This window comes from Sinohyriopsis cumingii, chromosome 9 (assembly GCF_028554795.1).
Source record: "Sinohyriopsis cumingii isolate HCF-2022 chromosome 9, ASM2855479v2, whole genome shotgun sequence".
Taxonomy (NCBI): Eukaryota; Metazoa; Mollusca; class Bivalvia; order Unionida; family Unionidae; genus Sinohyriopsis; species Sinohyriopsis cumingii.
In genome coordinates, this window is record NC_142969.1 from 61,948,669 (window position 1) to 61,967,723 (window position 19,055).

At 33.3% G+C, this 19,055-nt stretch overlaps 1 protein-coding gene across 2 annotated transcripts in view; it reads right to left on the minus strand.

The window, feature by feature from the left end:
* LOC149791907 (uncharacterized) overlaps positions 1 to 18,910 on the minus strand; it is a 42,829-nt gene extending 23,919 nt beyond the window's left edge. Inside the window, exon 1 of one of the 2 annotated variants that reach the window (XM_089970423.1) lies at positions 18,473 to 18,910. In XM_089970423.1, the coding sequence (XP_089826549.1) occupies positions 18,473 to 18,791 (319 nt within the window). In that variant the 5' untranslated portion in view covers positions 18,792 to 18,910. Of the gene's footprint in view, positions 1 to 17,397; positions 17,667 to 18,472 lie in introns of those variants that run through there. The other variant, XM_089970424.1, reaches the window with a different exon arrangement.
* Positions 18,911 to 19,055: the final 145 nt, after the last annotated feature.

The window sequence follows — 19,055 nt, forward strand, 5'->3', positions numbered from 1 at the left end:
TTTTATTGATCAGTTTATTTAAACCAATGTGATCGCTGGCTTCTAGGCTTGAATTTAAATGCAAACTTAAGTTCTGTTTGTGAAATTCATCCAGAATTGAATGACAGTGAAGAAAGACTTAGATTCGATGAATTAAAAATTTCAAGTCTTCACGCATCTTTAAAAATTATGCTGTTGAAATTGGTGCCTGATCATTTCATCTGAGTTATATGGACCGGAAGTATCGTTTGCCGCTAAGGTAACCACAAATAAAAGAGAAAACACGGACATTCCAAAGAAACTACCCCAAACATTACTCTTCCAAACATCATATGTGTATTATCAACCTTTTGGTTCCATGATTCAGAGGTTTCCTCATTAGTAAAGACAATAACACAGAGAATCAGTCTAGACATACATATTGCACCTTGTGACAGATAAGAGTGATATATGGGTTACATCGAGTTGATTATCACATGACGTCATATTGAAAAATCAAAATATTGATTTCAAAATGAAAACCTTTCAAGTACAAATTACACATGCGTATAATGGAGATAAAAAATAAGAACACTTTGTATGCATGTATGTATGTATGTATGTATGTATGTATGTATGTACAAACAAGAATACAATGTGTGTACGTAAGAAAGCTTGCCAGTAGCTTTTCGTATGTCGGTGGTTCTTTTCCGGGGTTTTCCGGGTTCTTCCTCCACCACTGATACTGACCGCCATGTATAGCCTAACTTGTGCTGAAAAATGGCGTTAAACCCTTCAACAACAGCACCAACAACAACAAACAAGAATAGAGAGATGTACGAAAGAAAGTTACCTTCCATCACGTATTGCTTTCTACACTGTATACCATAGTGTACAGAAACCCATTTCATACAATTGAAACTAGTTACTAACTTGTGGTGTTGACTCTTGAATTACGAACACTTAGTCATGCGTAGAATGGAGAAATGAACGTAAATACACACACACACAAACAGAGAACATATATATGTCTCTCTCTCATTTTCTGTGTGATCTGGATTTTGAACGTAGCTTAAATTTTTTTTTTAGTCATATCGCTACTATGTCTACAGTGTGACAGTTTATAGTGATATCTAGCACTGGGGCATCATGCCGTAGACATGTGGCATGATGTCCCATCCAGACACATTACCATGACACCAGGCCGACCAGGCCTAATACTAACCTCTTAATGATGAGCGCCTAGCGAGGTAGCTGTTAGTACCAGTTTTATAAGTCTTTGGTATGACTCGACCGGGGTTAGAACCCGCAAACTCCCGCATCCGAGGCGGACGCTCTAACCACTAGACCATCGGAGCGGTCATATATATATATATATATATATATATATATATATATATATATATATATATATATATATATATATATATATATATATAATCATGTGTCTAAATGCTCGCCAAAGGTATATACATTTGGCATCAAGCCTTGTGCTTTCAAGTGAAATTGCAGACCACGGGACACTACAGTCTACAGTCTTCAGAAGGTCAATTATTTATGATAAGTACGCCGTGTGTTTTACAATTGCTTCAGAACTATAGGGTAAGCAAGAAAATAACTTCAATTAATTATGTCATCAAATATGCCCCTTAATGTACATCAAAGTTTGACTGTCACGACTTGTAAAGTCGATCGGGTCTGTAAATAACATTTTCATAGTTTTCGTTAAGTTTAGCATACATTTTACTAACGATATTGTTTTAAATTACCCTTGGTGTGAATCCGATCCAATTGTTATTACTAGATTTATTGGGTCATTTTTTATAGTCAGTTTTGTATTCTTTGTAAATTATATATAAACTTAACAAAAATAGTTTCATTGATATATATCATATAGACTCCTGATTTTAGACATTTCATATTGACTGTTCACAGACTAATTTGCGTTTATTAGTCCATATATTACTCTTATTATAGGTGGTTTGAATTTGTCATGGTTAAGACTCGAGAGTAATATATTCATGAATCTTAACTCTATATCTATGAGAGTTGTTTTAACGTAACAAAGTTCTATATCGTTATTTGGCAGTTGTTTCTGTTAAAAATTCGACGAAATCGGAGGAGCATCTTTCTTCGATATAACCAGGATTATAACCCGAGACCACAGAGATGCCAAGCGAACGAATTACCCACTATGCTACCTAGGCCACTATAATTCCATCATCATCATCATCATTTGTAGTAGTAGTAGTAGTAGTAGTAGTAGGATGAGGAGTTATGCCATAGTCTATATTACATATGTTTCAAAGCATGAACATAAGGTAAAGTTTTGCTACATGTCCTTTTGCAAACATATCAATATGCCCACTAATGTTATCAAAATCGAACATTTTCATGCAATAATCAAAATTGTTTCGTTTTAATTATTTTCTTTTCTCACAAACCCGGTTTACATCCTAGCTGCGGAATATGAATATCCCTACTAACATTATCAATGTCATCAGATCAGAAATTCTAAACTCTTTTCGTTTTCATCAGCACTGTTAAGTCAAATTTCATACTCTGACAACAAATCTGTCCCAGTGAGCAATGGCTCACAACTTGTTAAATTGCGAAATCTAAATCTCACATAATACTAATACTGATTTTCTTGAAACGGTCAAGTTTGTATTGGTCTGCATCAAACCAAAATTATATTTACCAGCTTCCATATTTAGTTTCTGGTCCTTTTTTAAACTTATTTCTTAATTGCAGCACCAATTTCAGGTTTATTTCTAGCTTAAGAAGCCTCAAGTCTCTAGAAAATTACTAAAGGAAATATTATTTCATAGGAAATTTTTATCTTCTATTATTTCCAAAGATGGTCAAAGAAAATCAGTTTCCATACGCTAATTTATAATGCGATAAAATAAACCAGCGTCAATCTGTGAGATTCGGATTATGGAATCCTTATCACATGACTCATGTTCTTCATACTTGGTGCCTTCATTAAAACTAAACTGTTTTCAGAGAGGTGGTTTCTCTTTGTTTTTCTCATTATTATTATTACTTGTTTAATCTTCTTTTCTTTGATTTCTCCTTTTAGGACACATGCAACCCTAATAAGATCTTTTTGCTTCGGTATCGGGTGGAAGGGGGCTGATAGCACATACACATTTCGTTAATATGATTACCATTGGATAAAACCCCAATGATTTCGGGAAGTTATATGTGGATTTGGAATATTGAAAGAGTATGTACAACAAATTGGAACGAATTACCTATCTGACGATAGTACCCAGAGTAATTTAGACAAACGATTGTCGATATTGTAAATAAGTAGCAAATAAACTTCCAGGAAACTATGACAATATTCTTTCCATGTCTTAACAAGTCGTTGCATGCATTTCTTTTCAATATTAATAGAGACATCTGATGAAACGACGGACTAATGTTATATTACTGCTTACAATAATCGGTAAGTATTGAATTAATTGTAAAGCCCGCATGGTATTTATCACAAGTAATTGACTTTTCGAAGTTCATATATAGAGTATTGGCCTAAATGTTTTCTTGAACACATGCACTGTAATCAGAAAATTGGCAAAATGTATGTGACAAATATTTAACTGTGTGGTTTGACAGTATTCCGCGGGCAATTTGAGCGTATTACACGCATAATCATTCAACCGGCAACAATTAGGGTCATTTCCCCAAAATAAGTCTTTGGTGCCTTTCAAAAGAGTTCAGTAGTATGTTATTTTAATTACTCTTTCTTCTTCTCCTTTTAGGTCAAAATCGACAAAATAGGGTTAAAAAACTTCGGCCTATATGGTTTGGTCTCTTTTCATGGCGAACTTAGATTTTATTAATTAGTGGATATAATGAATAACTAAATGTGGATTTAATGCATTATTATCAAATTGATGATATTTTAAAAAATGATTTAATAGTAGTTCGTGAAATATTTTTAATAATGGGGGACATTTTTATTTCTTTGTATAGATCGTTTTTCAAGTTTCCATGCAAATGAATGAACTCTCTCTCTCTCTCTCTCTCTCTCTCTCTCTCTCTCTCTCTTCTTGGTAAACATGACGTACATTTAGCAACATGTTTAAAATACACTCAGATATATTCCCAATTTTCCAATGTATCCCACTCAATCAGATTTTGAATGTTTATCAGTATTGTTCCTGTTACAGTTAAATTTGAAATTGTGCTAACAATTAGTGCCTGGCGCGTTAAAATGTATGACAGGCAAGCAATTGTCATCCATTCAATATTTGGTCGCACAGTGTTAGGCTGGTAAAGCGTTTGAAGTAAAGACTCTAAACACTCGTGAATGGGTGTCAATTATAAGCCCGGGCTTTAGAATTTGGGCACTGAATGAGTATTAGCACGTTAGCCATGAACAACCACCAAGGAAGCGATTTTGCGCCCTGAAACAGTTGTCTGGAATTTACCAGTAATAAATCTGCAGAAACATAGCAAAGTTCTGTAGCGAAAGCGGCTACGGTCTCCTTGTCCATCATATTGCGTCATTTCATAAAGTATGACTAGACATATTGCATTCCCCAGGCTCCGTGAAACCGATGATTATAATCATGTCACAATAATTAAGTGTGAAACAGAGATTTTCAAATAGGCGAATGACTGGTGATAAAACATTTGTCTTTCCTGCAACGAAAATTTATGAAACGTTTAACATATTGGCAGTTTCAAACATCTGCATGAATTTCCCGATTGAAATGCATTGATGTTTTCAATATTAGCAAAGGAAATGTCAGAAGAAAATACAAACGTATTGAGTAGTGTTACGACTCTGTGGTCTTAAACTAAGTAACATAAATGAGCGAAAACCAGCAAGTATTGCAAAGTTCAACAAATAATTTATTTATGTAGAATATAAAAGAGAAATTTAAAAAAATTACAGGATTGTAAATTAAAAACTAATGGCGCAACTTTTATAAATTTCGCAGTACATGCTGTCGTGGTCAGCGTGACACGTAGCCATTAATTTTCACTTATAGCAGCGACGGAAGAGATCTGTTCTGTTTAGGACATGAAATGAATCTTAATTAGAGTTCGTTCGACAACGGTCTGACAGTTGTATCAAGTTAGGGTTAGGTGAAGGGAATAACATGGTTGAAACAACCAGAGCACACAAAAAGTGGGAAAATTCGGCCATTTGAAAAAGGTGTCATAAAATGATATTTTCCTGAAAGGGTATTAATAAAGGCAGACTAGTAGAGAGGATTATTTTAACTGGATTGATAAACTTTTGCCAGTAAGAGAAAATAATCCTGATTGGGTACGTTAAACGATGTGATGTATTTCCCATACGAAATTCCAGGTTTTAAAGTAAGCTCCTTCGTAATATTAGTCAATCCGGTTTTTTTCTGCTGAAAAGAGGAGCTGGTTCCGAGATCAGTAAAAAGTAATCTTCTCGTTAAATAAATTGTCCAAGGGAATAGGGCCTGGAAATATGTAAGAATCAGTACCAGGGAAGGGACATAAGGAAATTCCAGGTTTTAAAGTAAGCTCCTTCGTAATATTAGTCAATCCGGTTTTTTTTCTGCCGAAAAGAGGAGCTGGTTCCGAGATCAGTAAAAAGTAATCTTCTCGTTAAATAAATTGTCCAAGGGAATAGGGTCTGGAAATATGTAAGAATCAGTACCGGGAAGGGACATAAGGAATTCCCTTATGATAAACGAGTGAGTGCTCAGGATGGAACAACAGTATTGTCTGAGTAGCGTATAGTATGTTCGTTGATGTAAGTCTGTAATTATTTGTAATTATTTGTTGAATTTGTTTATTTTAAATTCATACTTCAATTTTTCCTTGAGTTCAGAAAATAATCGTGTGTTAATGGTCTGGAATGTTATGATTACTGCATTGCAAGAATGTCATACAGTATTTCATTGATCTTAAATATTTTGGATTTGGTGGTTTTGTAATGTAATAGAAATCACGTATCGTACGAATTGCATGGGTTTCTTCGGATGCGAATTGCGAAATGTGCATCTTAAATGATTTGTGTCATGTATGCTAAGAATTGATTTTTCTTTGTCTGGAATATGTAGGTAAATGAGTCACTAATTAGCAAAGTAACGTATATAGGACCATAAGTGAAGTCCATAAATTCGTTTGCATAATTAAGTTAGGATTTTTTTTCAGTCGATAATCGATGATATTAGCATTTGGAACATGTGCCGACTGACTACTAATTTACAGCCATAATGGGGTATGATGAGTTATCTAAGAACACTAATTATGTCAAAACACACCCACCCCCAATAACAACTAAACATTAGTTTATGATGGTCGGATGTGAGTATCTGTTTCATTTTGTTCTTGTAATTGATTAAATTGTTATGTTTTACTGTGTTATATTCTATACCTCTGCTCAGATCTCTGTTATTCCATTCATGAATTTCATATTTTATTTCATTGTTTACTCGATCCGGGCAATAACACCGTCGTTGATCATCCATAATCTGACATGATTTTGGTCTTTCATAAAGAAGCTGACAATCTTAAAGGTGTTTTTGGGGGTCCTCCCCCAACGGGGTTTCGAGGGGCAGTGCCCCCGATCCGGGGGTCCAGGGGGCCGAATGCCATCGGCCAAAATGCATTTTACACTCATGAAAAGCTGCTACGAGTGCAACTTATGATCATATTATATAACAAAATAATCATTTGAAAAACTAACAAACTTACCAAAAATATTCAACTTGAATAATTTCACAATCAATAAACTTTATTGTCACATGATTTTTTCTCCAATACTATTGGTGCTTAAGTTATTTCAAGTGCATGTCAGTGTTCACATCGTAATTAAGTCAATAATTAGGTATTTTTTGCTGCCAACATATTACACTTCTCTCTTTTTATAACAAATCTGTAAAATAAACACCCAAGTACATCACCTATATACAAATAATCCCACATATTCACTTGTCTTTTTGTCCACTGGACAAAACCTGTTGATATGCCAGTCGAGCTATTTTTGCGGCTTTATCAAAGATTTCTTAAGCCTTCCTTTTTTGTCAACAATGATTTTGTTGGCTCAGTGTGCAATCGTTTTAAGTTTTTTTCCTTCTCAACGAGAGCCTTTTTCCTTTCAAGCCCCAGCTTGTGTTGGCGACAGGCAGTGCACATATTCTGACAGAGGGCTACATCTGTTCCAGACTTTTCCAACCACGACTTCCGTAATTTATATCTTTATTGCAGATGTCACAAAATGCCCATATTCTGACAGAGGGCTACATCTATTCCAGACTCTTTCAACCACGACTTCCGTAATTTATACCTTTATTGCAGAGGTCACAAAATGCCAGTCCTCTAGCGTTCAGTTTTCTTATAAACTGACCAACTAATATTCCGTCGACATTTCGCTCCAGCCAATCCCATTTCCATACATTTTTTAAACCTTTATCTAAACTTCTCGTGTCATGGTCTCTCTCAACAACTCGGTACGCCATTTTATGTAAGCACGCTTCTTCTTTCCATTGCCATCAGTTTCATTTACACGAAGATTCATTGGATGAATTTAAACTTTTGACCAATCAGAATACTCTTTACGAGAGTCGTGGGCTAACTAATATATGCAGCGGTCGTTGCAGAATGGGACCGAACAGACCGTTTAAAAACCGGAAAAAAAACCGGATCGGACATAATAAAAAATAAAACGGACTATATCAAGAAAAATCGGATTCAAGTCAGGAGAAAAGCGGAATTCCGCTTTAAATCGGAGAAAAATCATAATTTACATAACGATAACCAAGAACTATAGGGACAGAGGATCTCACACACACAACCACCACCTCTGACGAACACCAAGTAGTCCTAGAGGTTACATCACAAGTCCAAATATATAACGTTCCAATTGAATTCCTGTGGTATCCCAAATACATTCCAGTATTGAATGTATTGATCTGTCAGTGTCCTGCATTGTAGCGATGTGCTAGGAGCCTTTAGATGTATCATAATAATATAGCCCAAAAATATCCTTGTCTGAATTCTAGTCCAAAAAGATTATAGAGAACCCTGTAATTCCAATTAATAATAATTTGACTAATTAAATCCACCCAAATGAAAAAAGAATGCAAAACAAACTGAACACAACAATAAGACTTTTTGTACATCAAGATATTAAGGCAAGAATAAATAAGTTTTAGATAAACAACATTATATACCTATTTTTGGAAATGCTCTCACTTGGAAATTTTCATTCTAGAAGATTCCAAGATCAGAATCAAGACTGTATCATTTAACTCAAATTCAGGTAACTATGTTTAAATTATTAATGATCTGAATATTTAATCCACCCTCGAAGTGAAAAGTTTAGCTATGTAGTATGTTGTTTACCAAATAAATTTCCCTGGTCAGGTAGACAATGACCTTGATTCTAGACAAAGTATGTTGTAATATATATATATATATATATATATATATATATATATATATATATATATATATATATATATATATATATATATATATATATATATAACATAATCATTAAGAAAATACAACAAATAATGGAAATTGAAATACATATCGGTAAGTACATAGTCATCTATGCACGATGAGGAGACATATGTCGATAACTGAAACCTTGTTAAAGCCTAACGAATAGTCGTAAAATATAAGATCTAACGTAAAAGCATATACAGAATCATCGACTTGAAAAACAAGTACTTACCAGTGTTGTATCCTCTATATAACGTAAATTATTAATTACAGTAAGAGGAGCCGAAAGGATGGTGCTCTACAGGCAGAAAAGAATTTCGAAGAATACAAGAAAGATCGTTTCTTCTTTTATCTGCCGAGTGTTGTAACCATCATTTATTTATATTCGTCAGCGATAACGATTCGTTGTTTGATGAACAGACTGGATGTCAGCTTGACATCAGTTTGATTTAAGACCAAAAAGACATCATAAGACGTCTTGTTATGAAGACCTAGCGTGGATATGATTTTCAGTTTCGGAAGAACAAGGATAACAAGATGTTCAAGATGGATGTCATTGTGGCCATATTTGAGATCAGACTGACACCATTTCGATCAGGTAATAGCTACTATACATTACAAGAATGTTGATATGACAAGTCGTCTAGGAAAAGTAATGAAAACAGAATTTTCAAGATGGTCATGATAGAAGTCGGATCCGAATCATTTTCAGTCATAACCAAATAGACATCGTCAGAAGTCTTTCAGTTAAATCTCATGCTGTTATTATCAGCCATTCAGGAGAAATAGCGACAAGATTTTCAAGATGGTCACTGATTGACATCATTTATACTTTGAACAAGTATATATCACATGAAGTCTTCTGGCAAAACCCCTGTCAATATTCCTATCACACTTCGTTCCTGAGGATTAGCAATAAGGAGATTTTCAAGATATCCATTGTGGCAATCATATTAAAAATCAGATCTGCCCCATCTTCTTTTAGGACGAACTATATCATATGAAGTCGCTTCGTGCAAAACCCTTGTTGATAAGACCATTAATTCATGAGAATAGCGACGAAATTTTCAAACTGGTTATTAAATATAGCTAATACATATATCGAAAAATCGTCTTTGTATATATGTCGAAAGGTAAATGATTGGTAACATTGGGTATATTGAATCTTTTGCAAGATGTGTCTCGTAAGATAGAGAGTTCTTAGAATATTCGTTGGTGGAACCATGGAATATAAATTGGGGTAATCCCAAAGAGCTTCCAAGATTTGACAGGTCATATGATGAAATGTTTTATTTTGATGTTATGTTCAATAAATACTTTGTCATGTTTTATATATCGATATAGCATTCTTATAAATGCATGTTCATAATGAATTCAGATTTACTATTTGCTATCGGAGCATTCGAGAGATCATATTCACTGTAAAGATAACCTTTGCATATCCTACACTACAATTTCGACTTGGTGTCGTTACTGTCAACTGCATATGATACTATTAATGTAAGAGATGAGGTATCAGACAATAACACCGCCAGCAACGGCAACACCAATATTTATATAGCGCGAGTGCGCACCTTGGAATCTTTCAAAAACAAAAAGCTCATCCCTATCCTCGATCAGAATCGATAGCATCCATGGAACCTAAATTATATGCAATTTTACACATACAGTCGATATCATCCATGGGACCTAAATTATATGCAATTTTACACATACAATCGATAGTATCCATGGGACCTAAATTATATGCAGTTTTACACATACAATCGATATCATCCATGGGACCTAAATTATATGCAGTTTTACACATACAATCGATATCATCCATGGGACCTAAATTATATGCAATTACATTTAATAGCTTTTGGTCTTTCTGATATTCATTCACCTGCAGATTAGTTCAATCATATAACTAAATTCATTCATTCATTCATTCATTCATTCATTCATTCGTTCGTTTTCTCATGCTTCCAAAGAATATATTCACCAATGATTTTTCATACGATGGAGTGATGTTGATATACACTTATTTTAATCAGATATATGACACATCAACATATCTATTAAACAAGACCACTACTCGTTAATATCTGATTTATTGCTGTTATCTGCTGCTAAAACATGACATGCAGTTATTATTTTGATAATCACTTCTCGTACTGTCACATATACTTCAATCACTTTTGTGCCTTCTGTAAATTTTATTTCACTGGTGTTAACCGCAAGAAGTCATACCTAATGAATTTTCAATACTCAGTAATAAGTTGCTTTGTTTATAAGTGTAAAGTAAAAGGTGATCACCTTAGATGATAGCAGATTTTTAATTTCTTTATTTATGTATTTATTTATTTAATTCTCTGGCGGATTTATTATTTAAGTAAATATTGATAATTTGAGTTTAAATAAAAGACTGTAAATTGTCTTTTGAAGCCTGCAGTGATATATAAAAGATAGAAAGTAACAAACTAAACATTTAAATTTCCATTTAGGTGTATGGGCTTAAGACAGTGATCATCTCTGATTAAAAAGTACATAGTGACGAAATACAATAACATATCTGAAGCAAAAGGAACACAAAAAAATCGTTTAAAATTGCAATGATGGCAGGCAGAAATTTAAACAAACGAAGAGATGAAATGAAAAGGAAAGAGAAATGAAAGAGGTGAAACGGATAAGATTCAGTTGAAGAAAGATTGTACTGATGGAAGGGAACTATCAGATGAAAGGCAGGAACAGAAAGTAGCATCGATTACCGATGTTGTTGTTGTTGTTGTTGTTGGGTTTAACGCCATTTTTCAGCACACGATAGGCTATGTATGGCGGCCAGTATTAATGGTGGAGGAAGAACCCGGGAAAACCCCGGGAAGAACCACCGACCCACGAGAATCGATTACCGATAACATGAAAGCAAAGAAATGGGAAATAATCATTGCATAAATGAAAGAATAGAGACACAAACTGCAGGAGGTTATGAAAATGTAGGTTGTAATAGTACATTCTCTCTCTCTCTCTCTCTATCTCTCTCTCTCTCTCTCTATCTCTCTCTCTCTCTCTCATTCATGCCATGTTTGGTAGAGAAAGATGACACGCAAACCACTCTTTGTGGAACAAAGACGTGTCACTGTGAGTATGTAATACAGCACACGTGACGTGTTTGTACATGAATATTCATTTATGAGTTTAATGCGATAAAGGCTTCTCAAATAACTAAGTAAATGTGACAGTCCTCAAGAACTAAAATTATAGTTAGATCTTTGAATAGTGTACACCGCGCACTACGCGATTAAACAACCGGTAACTGAAGAGCGGAGAGCGGTCATACTTATTTTTTTCCCACTTCCTACATGATTACAAATGCACGTATTAGACATCCGACGATTTGAACTACAAAATAATGTATGATAAACAAAAACATGATCATTTGTCACCAGATGAAACAAGCACGGAAGTCAAAAAAAATAGTAGAGTTGTAAGCGAATTTACAATATCACTTTCACTTCTTTGTCGAAGGTGAATGGCTTTCCATTGGTATATGTCTGTTGTTCCTTCTATCTGTCTGACTGGACAGGTAGGTACACACATTTGTAAATACATGTGGATAACTACTTGTATACATAGCTGGATGTTTGAATGGATTGATGGATGGATGTGTAAACAACCAGATATGTAAGGATAATCTTATATACCTACCGAGCTATCGCATACACGATGCATTGTTATTAGTGGTGGTTACATCATGCAAGTGTAAAACGCAACAAAGCTGAGTAAATCCGCGTGTTTAACAAGCTTTATATAAATAAAACAGACGCAGTGGGCGTTAATAGCTGTTGTTATTGTAGGTTTGCCAACATGTTTTGCACACGATACACGGCAAGTGTAACTGACACGCAAAAAAAGAAAGAAAAAACGGGGAAAAAAATGAAAAAGAAAGAAGCAAGAACCACCGACCAACGGAAAACTACTGGCAAACTTTCTCATAAACCCACATAGGCTTAACCAGAGACTCGAACACACGTGGAGTGACATGAGAGAGCAGTCGTCGGTAAAGGCGTGAGTTTTAGATTATTTGCTAACCCCCCCCCCCCCCGCGCTGTCACCCTCCCACATTATTAGAATATATATTATTCATATTAAAACAATAATATCAATCAGTCAATAATAATACGGTCAATTTTGTCTTTTTTCTGCCATATTATAATATTAAAACTAATTTAATTTGAATTTCTTGTTTCAATTTAGTGTTTTATTAATCGATAAAGTGTTGAAAACGATTGCATTCAAAGAGTGAAAAAAAGAAGCTTGCAATGGATAATTCAAACCCAGTGTAATATATGAAAAAATACACAGGAAAAAGTACTCGTTTACTAGTCGGCATTCTGTGTATATTTCGATTATTTTATATGTACTGGACTATTGTATTTATTTCATAGGTTATTTTACTAATTTTGTTTAAAACTCTAAATCAAAATATCAGCATATTGGTCATTTTGTTGGATGCTATTTCGAGACCAGCTACCAGTAATAGCAAAACTCTTCAATAGAAGTGGACACTTATTTCTGATATTTAAGAACGAACTGATTTGCATACAAATGATTCGCAAGGTTACCAATTATGATTATTGTGTCTGATAATGCTACAAATCAAAATTAATTTATTTCAGGAAACTTTGGGAATGTAATTGTGAGAGAAAATTGAGCATCTGAATTTGAGTGTTTGGCAGGCTCTGACTGGTCATGAAATGGCGTTGTGTCCAGTCCAGTGTTATTTCGCGACCTTTTCATGGTCCTAAAATAACCAGACCTATTTCGTAAATTTCATAACTGACGAGTTTTTTCTTACGTTACAATGTTTTGAAACGGCAGGCCATTTTGTAATGTAGAAAAAATAAATATTCGCCCATTACATAGTTTTGAAGTTGTGATGTTGCAACTTGTCTTGCAACACTTGCTGTATCGCACAGAAGATAAAATGTTAATAAACGGAATTTTTAAATATTATAAGAAATAATCAGTCTAAAGAAGGAAGTACTATTTAGTACTTTAGAAAAATCCTTGATTTTTAATTTATGGGAATATTAATAATTTAGATATGGCTCCAGTTTTAATTAGCTTCACATCAGAGAAAGAAATTTCGGTTACGAAACCTCACTATGTCAATTAAGCAACAACATACTACATGAAGCGATCAATACATGTATAAAGATATCTATGAACATCTCACCTCTCTCCTTTCCTCCTCCCCCCATAACTCAGTTTAACTCCGCATTATATTTATGGGGTTTATTTGTTCAGGAATAAAGAAATAAATCTGTGCGAAAATCCATATATAGATACATAAATGTCGATGCATGCATACGTTCAATCATTAATGAAAAATTAATCATTTCAGTATATCATACGAATTTAATGCGAGAAGAGGATGTAGTCCATATTATCATGTCATTTCAAATTTCCGGATCAAATCTTTTTTTTTAAAAGTACCACATGAATATATATATATATATATATATATATATATATATATATATATATATATATATATATATATATATATGTGTGTGTGTGTGTGTGTGTGTGTGTGTGTGTGTGTGTGTGTGTGTGTGTGTAATAAAAAATAATAGTAATTTAAGGAACACTGTGTCATCTTTTTTGTCCTCCCCTTTCAGAAACTGAAAAGTATTTGAAATATTTGAGCTATAAAAAGGGAACACTATAGTATCATGCGCCAACTATTAAAGATGTAAAATTTTAGAAAATTGCATCAGACCTGTTAATTATAAATATTTGTTCATGGTAAACCGACTCTAATGGGTCTATTGATTACATTTCTACAACACGCAAATTAAATATAGGTGCAATCCAACTCCATTTATCATTTAATGGAAAATTCGTAACCCATCAATCATTCTTACACAGGAGTCTTTAAGAAAGTGCAAATGTCAAAAACGAATGCAAGGCTCCTCTTCTCAAAAACATATCACATGTAAATTTAGTAATGCTACTTTTAATGATTGTGAGTGATCGTAGCAGCAGTAGTACTAATAGTATCACCAACAGTAGCAGTAGAAGTTGTAGCAGTAGCGATGGTAGTAATAGTAACAGCAAAAGTAGTGGTAGTTGTTGTTGTAGTAGTAGTGGTACTGGTTTTTGTTGTAGCTGTTGTTGCTGTTGATGATGATGTTACTGTAATGGAAGCTGGAACAAGTTGAGCCTAACATTTTTCTCAGTCATTTAGCCATATCGATAATAAAGGAAACGTAACGGATATAAATGTGTATTATAATAAGGAAACGTAACGGATATAAATGTGTATTATAATAAGGAAACGTAATGGATATAAATGTGTATTATAATAAGGAAACGTAACTGATATAAATGTGTATTATAATAAGGAAACGTAAAGGATATAAATGTGTATTATAATAAAGAAACGTAACTGATATAAATGTGTATTATAATAAGGAAACGTAATGGATATAAATGTGTATTATAATAAGGAAACGTAACGGATATAAATGTGTATTATAATAAGGAAAGGTAACGGATATAAACGTGTATTATAATAAGGAAAGGTAACGGATATAAACGTGTATTATAATAAGGAAACGTAACGGATATAAATGTGTATTATAAGGTACTTTATCGAACAGTAAGATATGATGTGCTGTTCTTTGCAGTTGTTATATGAACCACAATATCGTTCTACTATAAGTTCTGATAATATCGTAGGGTACATGACATATCGACTGTATTAATCATGAGTTAGTCCTAAATTTTAATTCGGATAACTCTTAATAAATTCACCAATATTACATGCTGTTCAGTTAAATCAAGCTTTTTTTTTAAATTAAATAAATATCGAAATATTCTACAAAGAATACGTCCTTTTGCTAATGTTGGTTTCCTGATATGAGAAAAACGTTTCTATTCTATTTTAATAATTAATCGTATCTATTTAAAAAAGAAAGAAAACTATTTCAACCTCATACGCATAGGAAAAATACATTCTATATTAACACTCCAAGAGATGTAAGTCATTTGGTTGAATATTAAGAACTGAATATCTATTTTCACATTTTTGTAGATGTTTAGCTTCATTAACTCGAAGTGTGTGTGTGTGTGTGTGTGTGTGTGTGTGTGTGTGTGTGTATGCTTGATGAAATGAAGTATGAATATATAGCTGATTTTCATCTGAATTAACGATTTATGCTATTTATGGACCGGCGCATAAACATAGATTATATTTTCATGTTTCATTCTATATTTTAAAATATAAATTATTCTTTTGCGTTCTATTCACTTTAGTCGTTTTGACTGACATATTTTGTTTTGCTAACAGGTTTTGTAATATGATCTAATTTAGAATCTGCTATCTGTTTTAAAAAAAGAACAATTCGCATTTTTATTCATGACCAATATTGTTTTCATAAATATGTTTCCTCAACACAGAAAGAGAGAGACAGAGACAGAGAAAGATATAGATAGAGACAAGCAGATCTGCGAGATTATGGAATACATATTGTTCTAGTAGCTTTAACACTATAAATGATCAATATTTCCTTTGCAAGAATGTATTCACTTTAAAATCAACATTAATGTCATCATTTTATCAAAATATGTCCTCAAGAATAAATGGCTTAATTGTAATAATAAATTAATATGGCTTAATTGTAATAATGAATTAATATGGATTAATTGTAATAATGAATTAATATGGATTAATTGTAATAATGAATTAATATGGATTAATTGTAATAATGAAGTTCTACTCTAAATCATGTATATGTTGGCGTTTTTAACTCCCTGTCACTAATTCAAGCCTAACTTGACATCATAGACAAATACAATTTATTGGTTTGTGGCAACGGTTCTTAGTTATATGAACGATTTCTTTCGATGCAAATACATTACCTGAAATTATAATATCAGTGGGGTCAAAAATTGTAAAGCTAAGAAAAGAATTTAACATTTTTAGAAACGCAAATGCATACAAACACTCAGTATGACAAGTGAATAGCCAATACATCAATCATGCGATCCAAAAATTAAATAATAAAATACTATTCCAACATGGACAACAATTTAGATTTTGTTCACATTGATATCATATGCCATATGTTGTATCTTCTGTTTAACAAAAATCGATATATAAATAAATAAATAAGTATATATATATATATATATATATATATATATATATATATATATATATATATATATATATATATATATATATATATATAAAAACTTATATTGAAAACAAGAAAATGGTCATTCATAAATTGTATTAAAAATAATTATAAAAAAATAAGTATCACACAGTACTATTTCATGTACATATTTAAGGGGTCGCATGGATCATACGAGACAGACAGATCGAGATGTTAATGTGTGAAAATGACCATTAAAACATTGAATCCGTTCAAATCGGTCGTTATTCCGATCTTACATAGTGTGGGTATTCTTCGCGCTTGTAAAACCATATGAATGTAATATTTTAGATTTATCTGTTAATTTGTAAATTCACCTTATCTCTACAAGTTAGTCTCCTTAGAGTCATGCCATTTTTTTACAGTTTATTTCATTTGAAAATAAACGTCATGTCTACAATATACGGTTCTAGATTTATTCTAAATACAGTCACAAACATTAACATTTCTTTTTCAAGAAAGAGACTAACTATGCACTGAAATCTGGTTTACCAGATTTTGTATTATATGGAACGATGCACATATTTTTTTAATCTCATTATGGTTACGTAACATTATACTTTGCTGCATTATTACGTTTAATTTGGTTTTCATTCCTATAATATCAATATATTTCATTCATAAGAATGAAAATATATTATTAAATTAAAGCGTAAAAAAAAACTAAGCATTTCAAATTTCGAAGATAAGTTGCGGCAAAATGTTTTACGAGGGAAATACTAGCATGAGAGAAAGAGATAGTTCAATAAACAAACAGAATCAACCGAATACATACCTAATAAAAAATCGTAATCGTCAATATGTAAATCCATCTAGAATTTGCAGATTATTTAAATTCGTAAATTCCGTAATGGAATCCTGTGTACAGACATCTATATACTCTCAAGATAAAAAAAGTTCGTATTGTGTAAGATACAGTAGCCACATTCCTTTTCATCAGTCGTAACAATGACCCTGCTGGAAGACTGCTTGTTCTAAAATTGTGTACGACTCTTACGCACTAAAACTCCGAACAGATATATCGTTGGTCTTACAATGGTTTAAATTTAATGGCGATACGGTACTGTAATTTTCTGTGTGTGCCAGTTTTAAAGCAAACAAAACAAAGGCAATATTTCATTTTAAACCGTAAAAATAGTTTTAGCTAACTCTTGAATTCTTTTGGTACATTTTCACATGCAAATGGTCTCAAAGTTGACATTTTATTTTTCACCGCGACGTGTGCCGAATTTAAGCACGATTTAAAAGGAGAGCAGAAAAAAAGTAGCGCTACGTCTTTATTTAATGCAATTACACATGGTTACTGTCTTTAACCACGAAGCGTAAGGTGGGAATAATGGTGGGGGCAGAGGTTGTAGTTGAAGGTAAAGGAACTGCTTTACAGAAGACGGATAGGGTGAATGCAGGGTCAGATTTGTTATGGAAAAAGAAGTAAAATAATTCACCATTTGGAATTTAAGATCTTCTTTTGTACATGTATGCTGCAGGGTATGTGATTGTGTTGGATACTGCCTCTCTTACGTGAAAAGGCGGTGTATTTGTTGAAACTTGATTCAAGCTTGGTTTTATACTTGTGTAAAGAACCGACAGGGGAGGAAAAAATAAACCTGGCTAAACGAGCGTTATCTGACACAAACATCTGACTTTGTGTCGGTCACAGCCGGGTAAAAGGCACGTATACACATATATTAAACGTACCGGGGAAAATATCAAACACACCATATATATAAATAGCCATTGTACCTTAACGCCAATCAATATACACGATCTCACATTTCAGATAGGGTGTAATTTAAAATGTCAGCCTAATAAATAACATTACAATCAATAGTCTGCACACATAAACATACCTAAATCCGGAGGCGTTCGACTTTGGTCTCCTTTTCGTAGATTTTTTTTATCCTTCATCCATGCGAATTCCTGAAATTTTACTCCAATTGCGACTGGATCTCGACCCCCGGGGTCGTGTCCCAGGTTTCCTACAGTGTCTTGTGTTTGAGGTGTCGGGACGGGCTGAGCTCCATTGAAACTCTGACAGTACGCCTGAACGGCCGCATCACCGGTGATTGATGACACCGCTATAACTTCATTGATGTGGGGAATGTTTGTCATAAATTCCGCGATACACGGCTGGCTGTTGATAAATCCTGTCTCTTGATCAGCCTCCATTATAATGAACGGTGAAAAAAAGTTGTAATAGTTTTGCCATATAATTGAATAAAGTATATTTTTAGTATTTTCGTCTCTATTTTCATTTTACGTGTCCAGTTAACGTTAAAACTACTCGTATGTTTGTAGTGCAATCGGGAATATCCCATTGCTGATAGATCACGTGATATCCATCAACCAATCAACATCACTAGTCAACCGATCTTGACAGGTTTTTGATCGGAGAGTCCAATGGATTAATACAACCTGTTGTTAGGGTGTGAA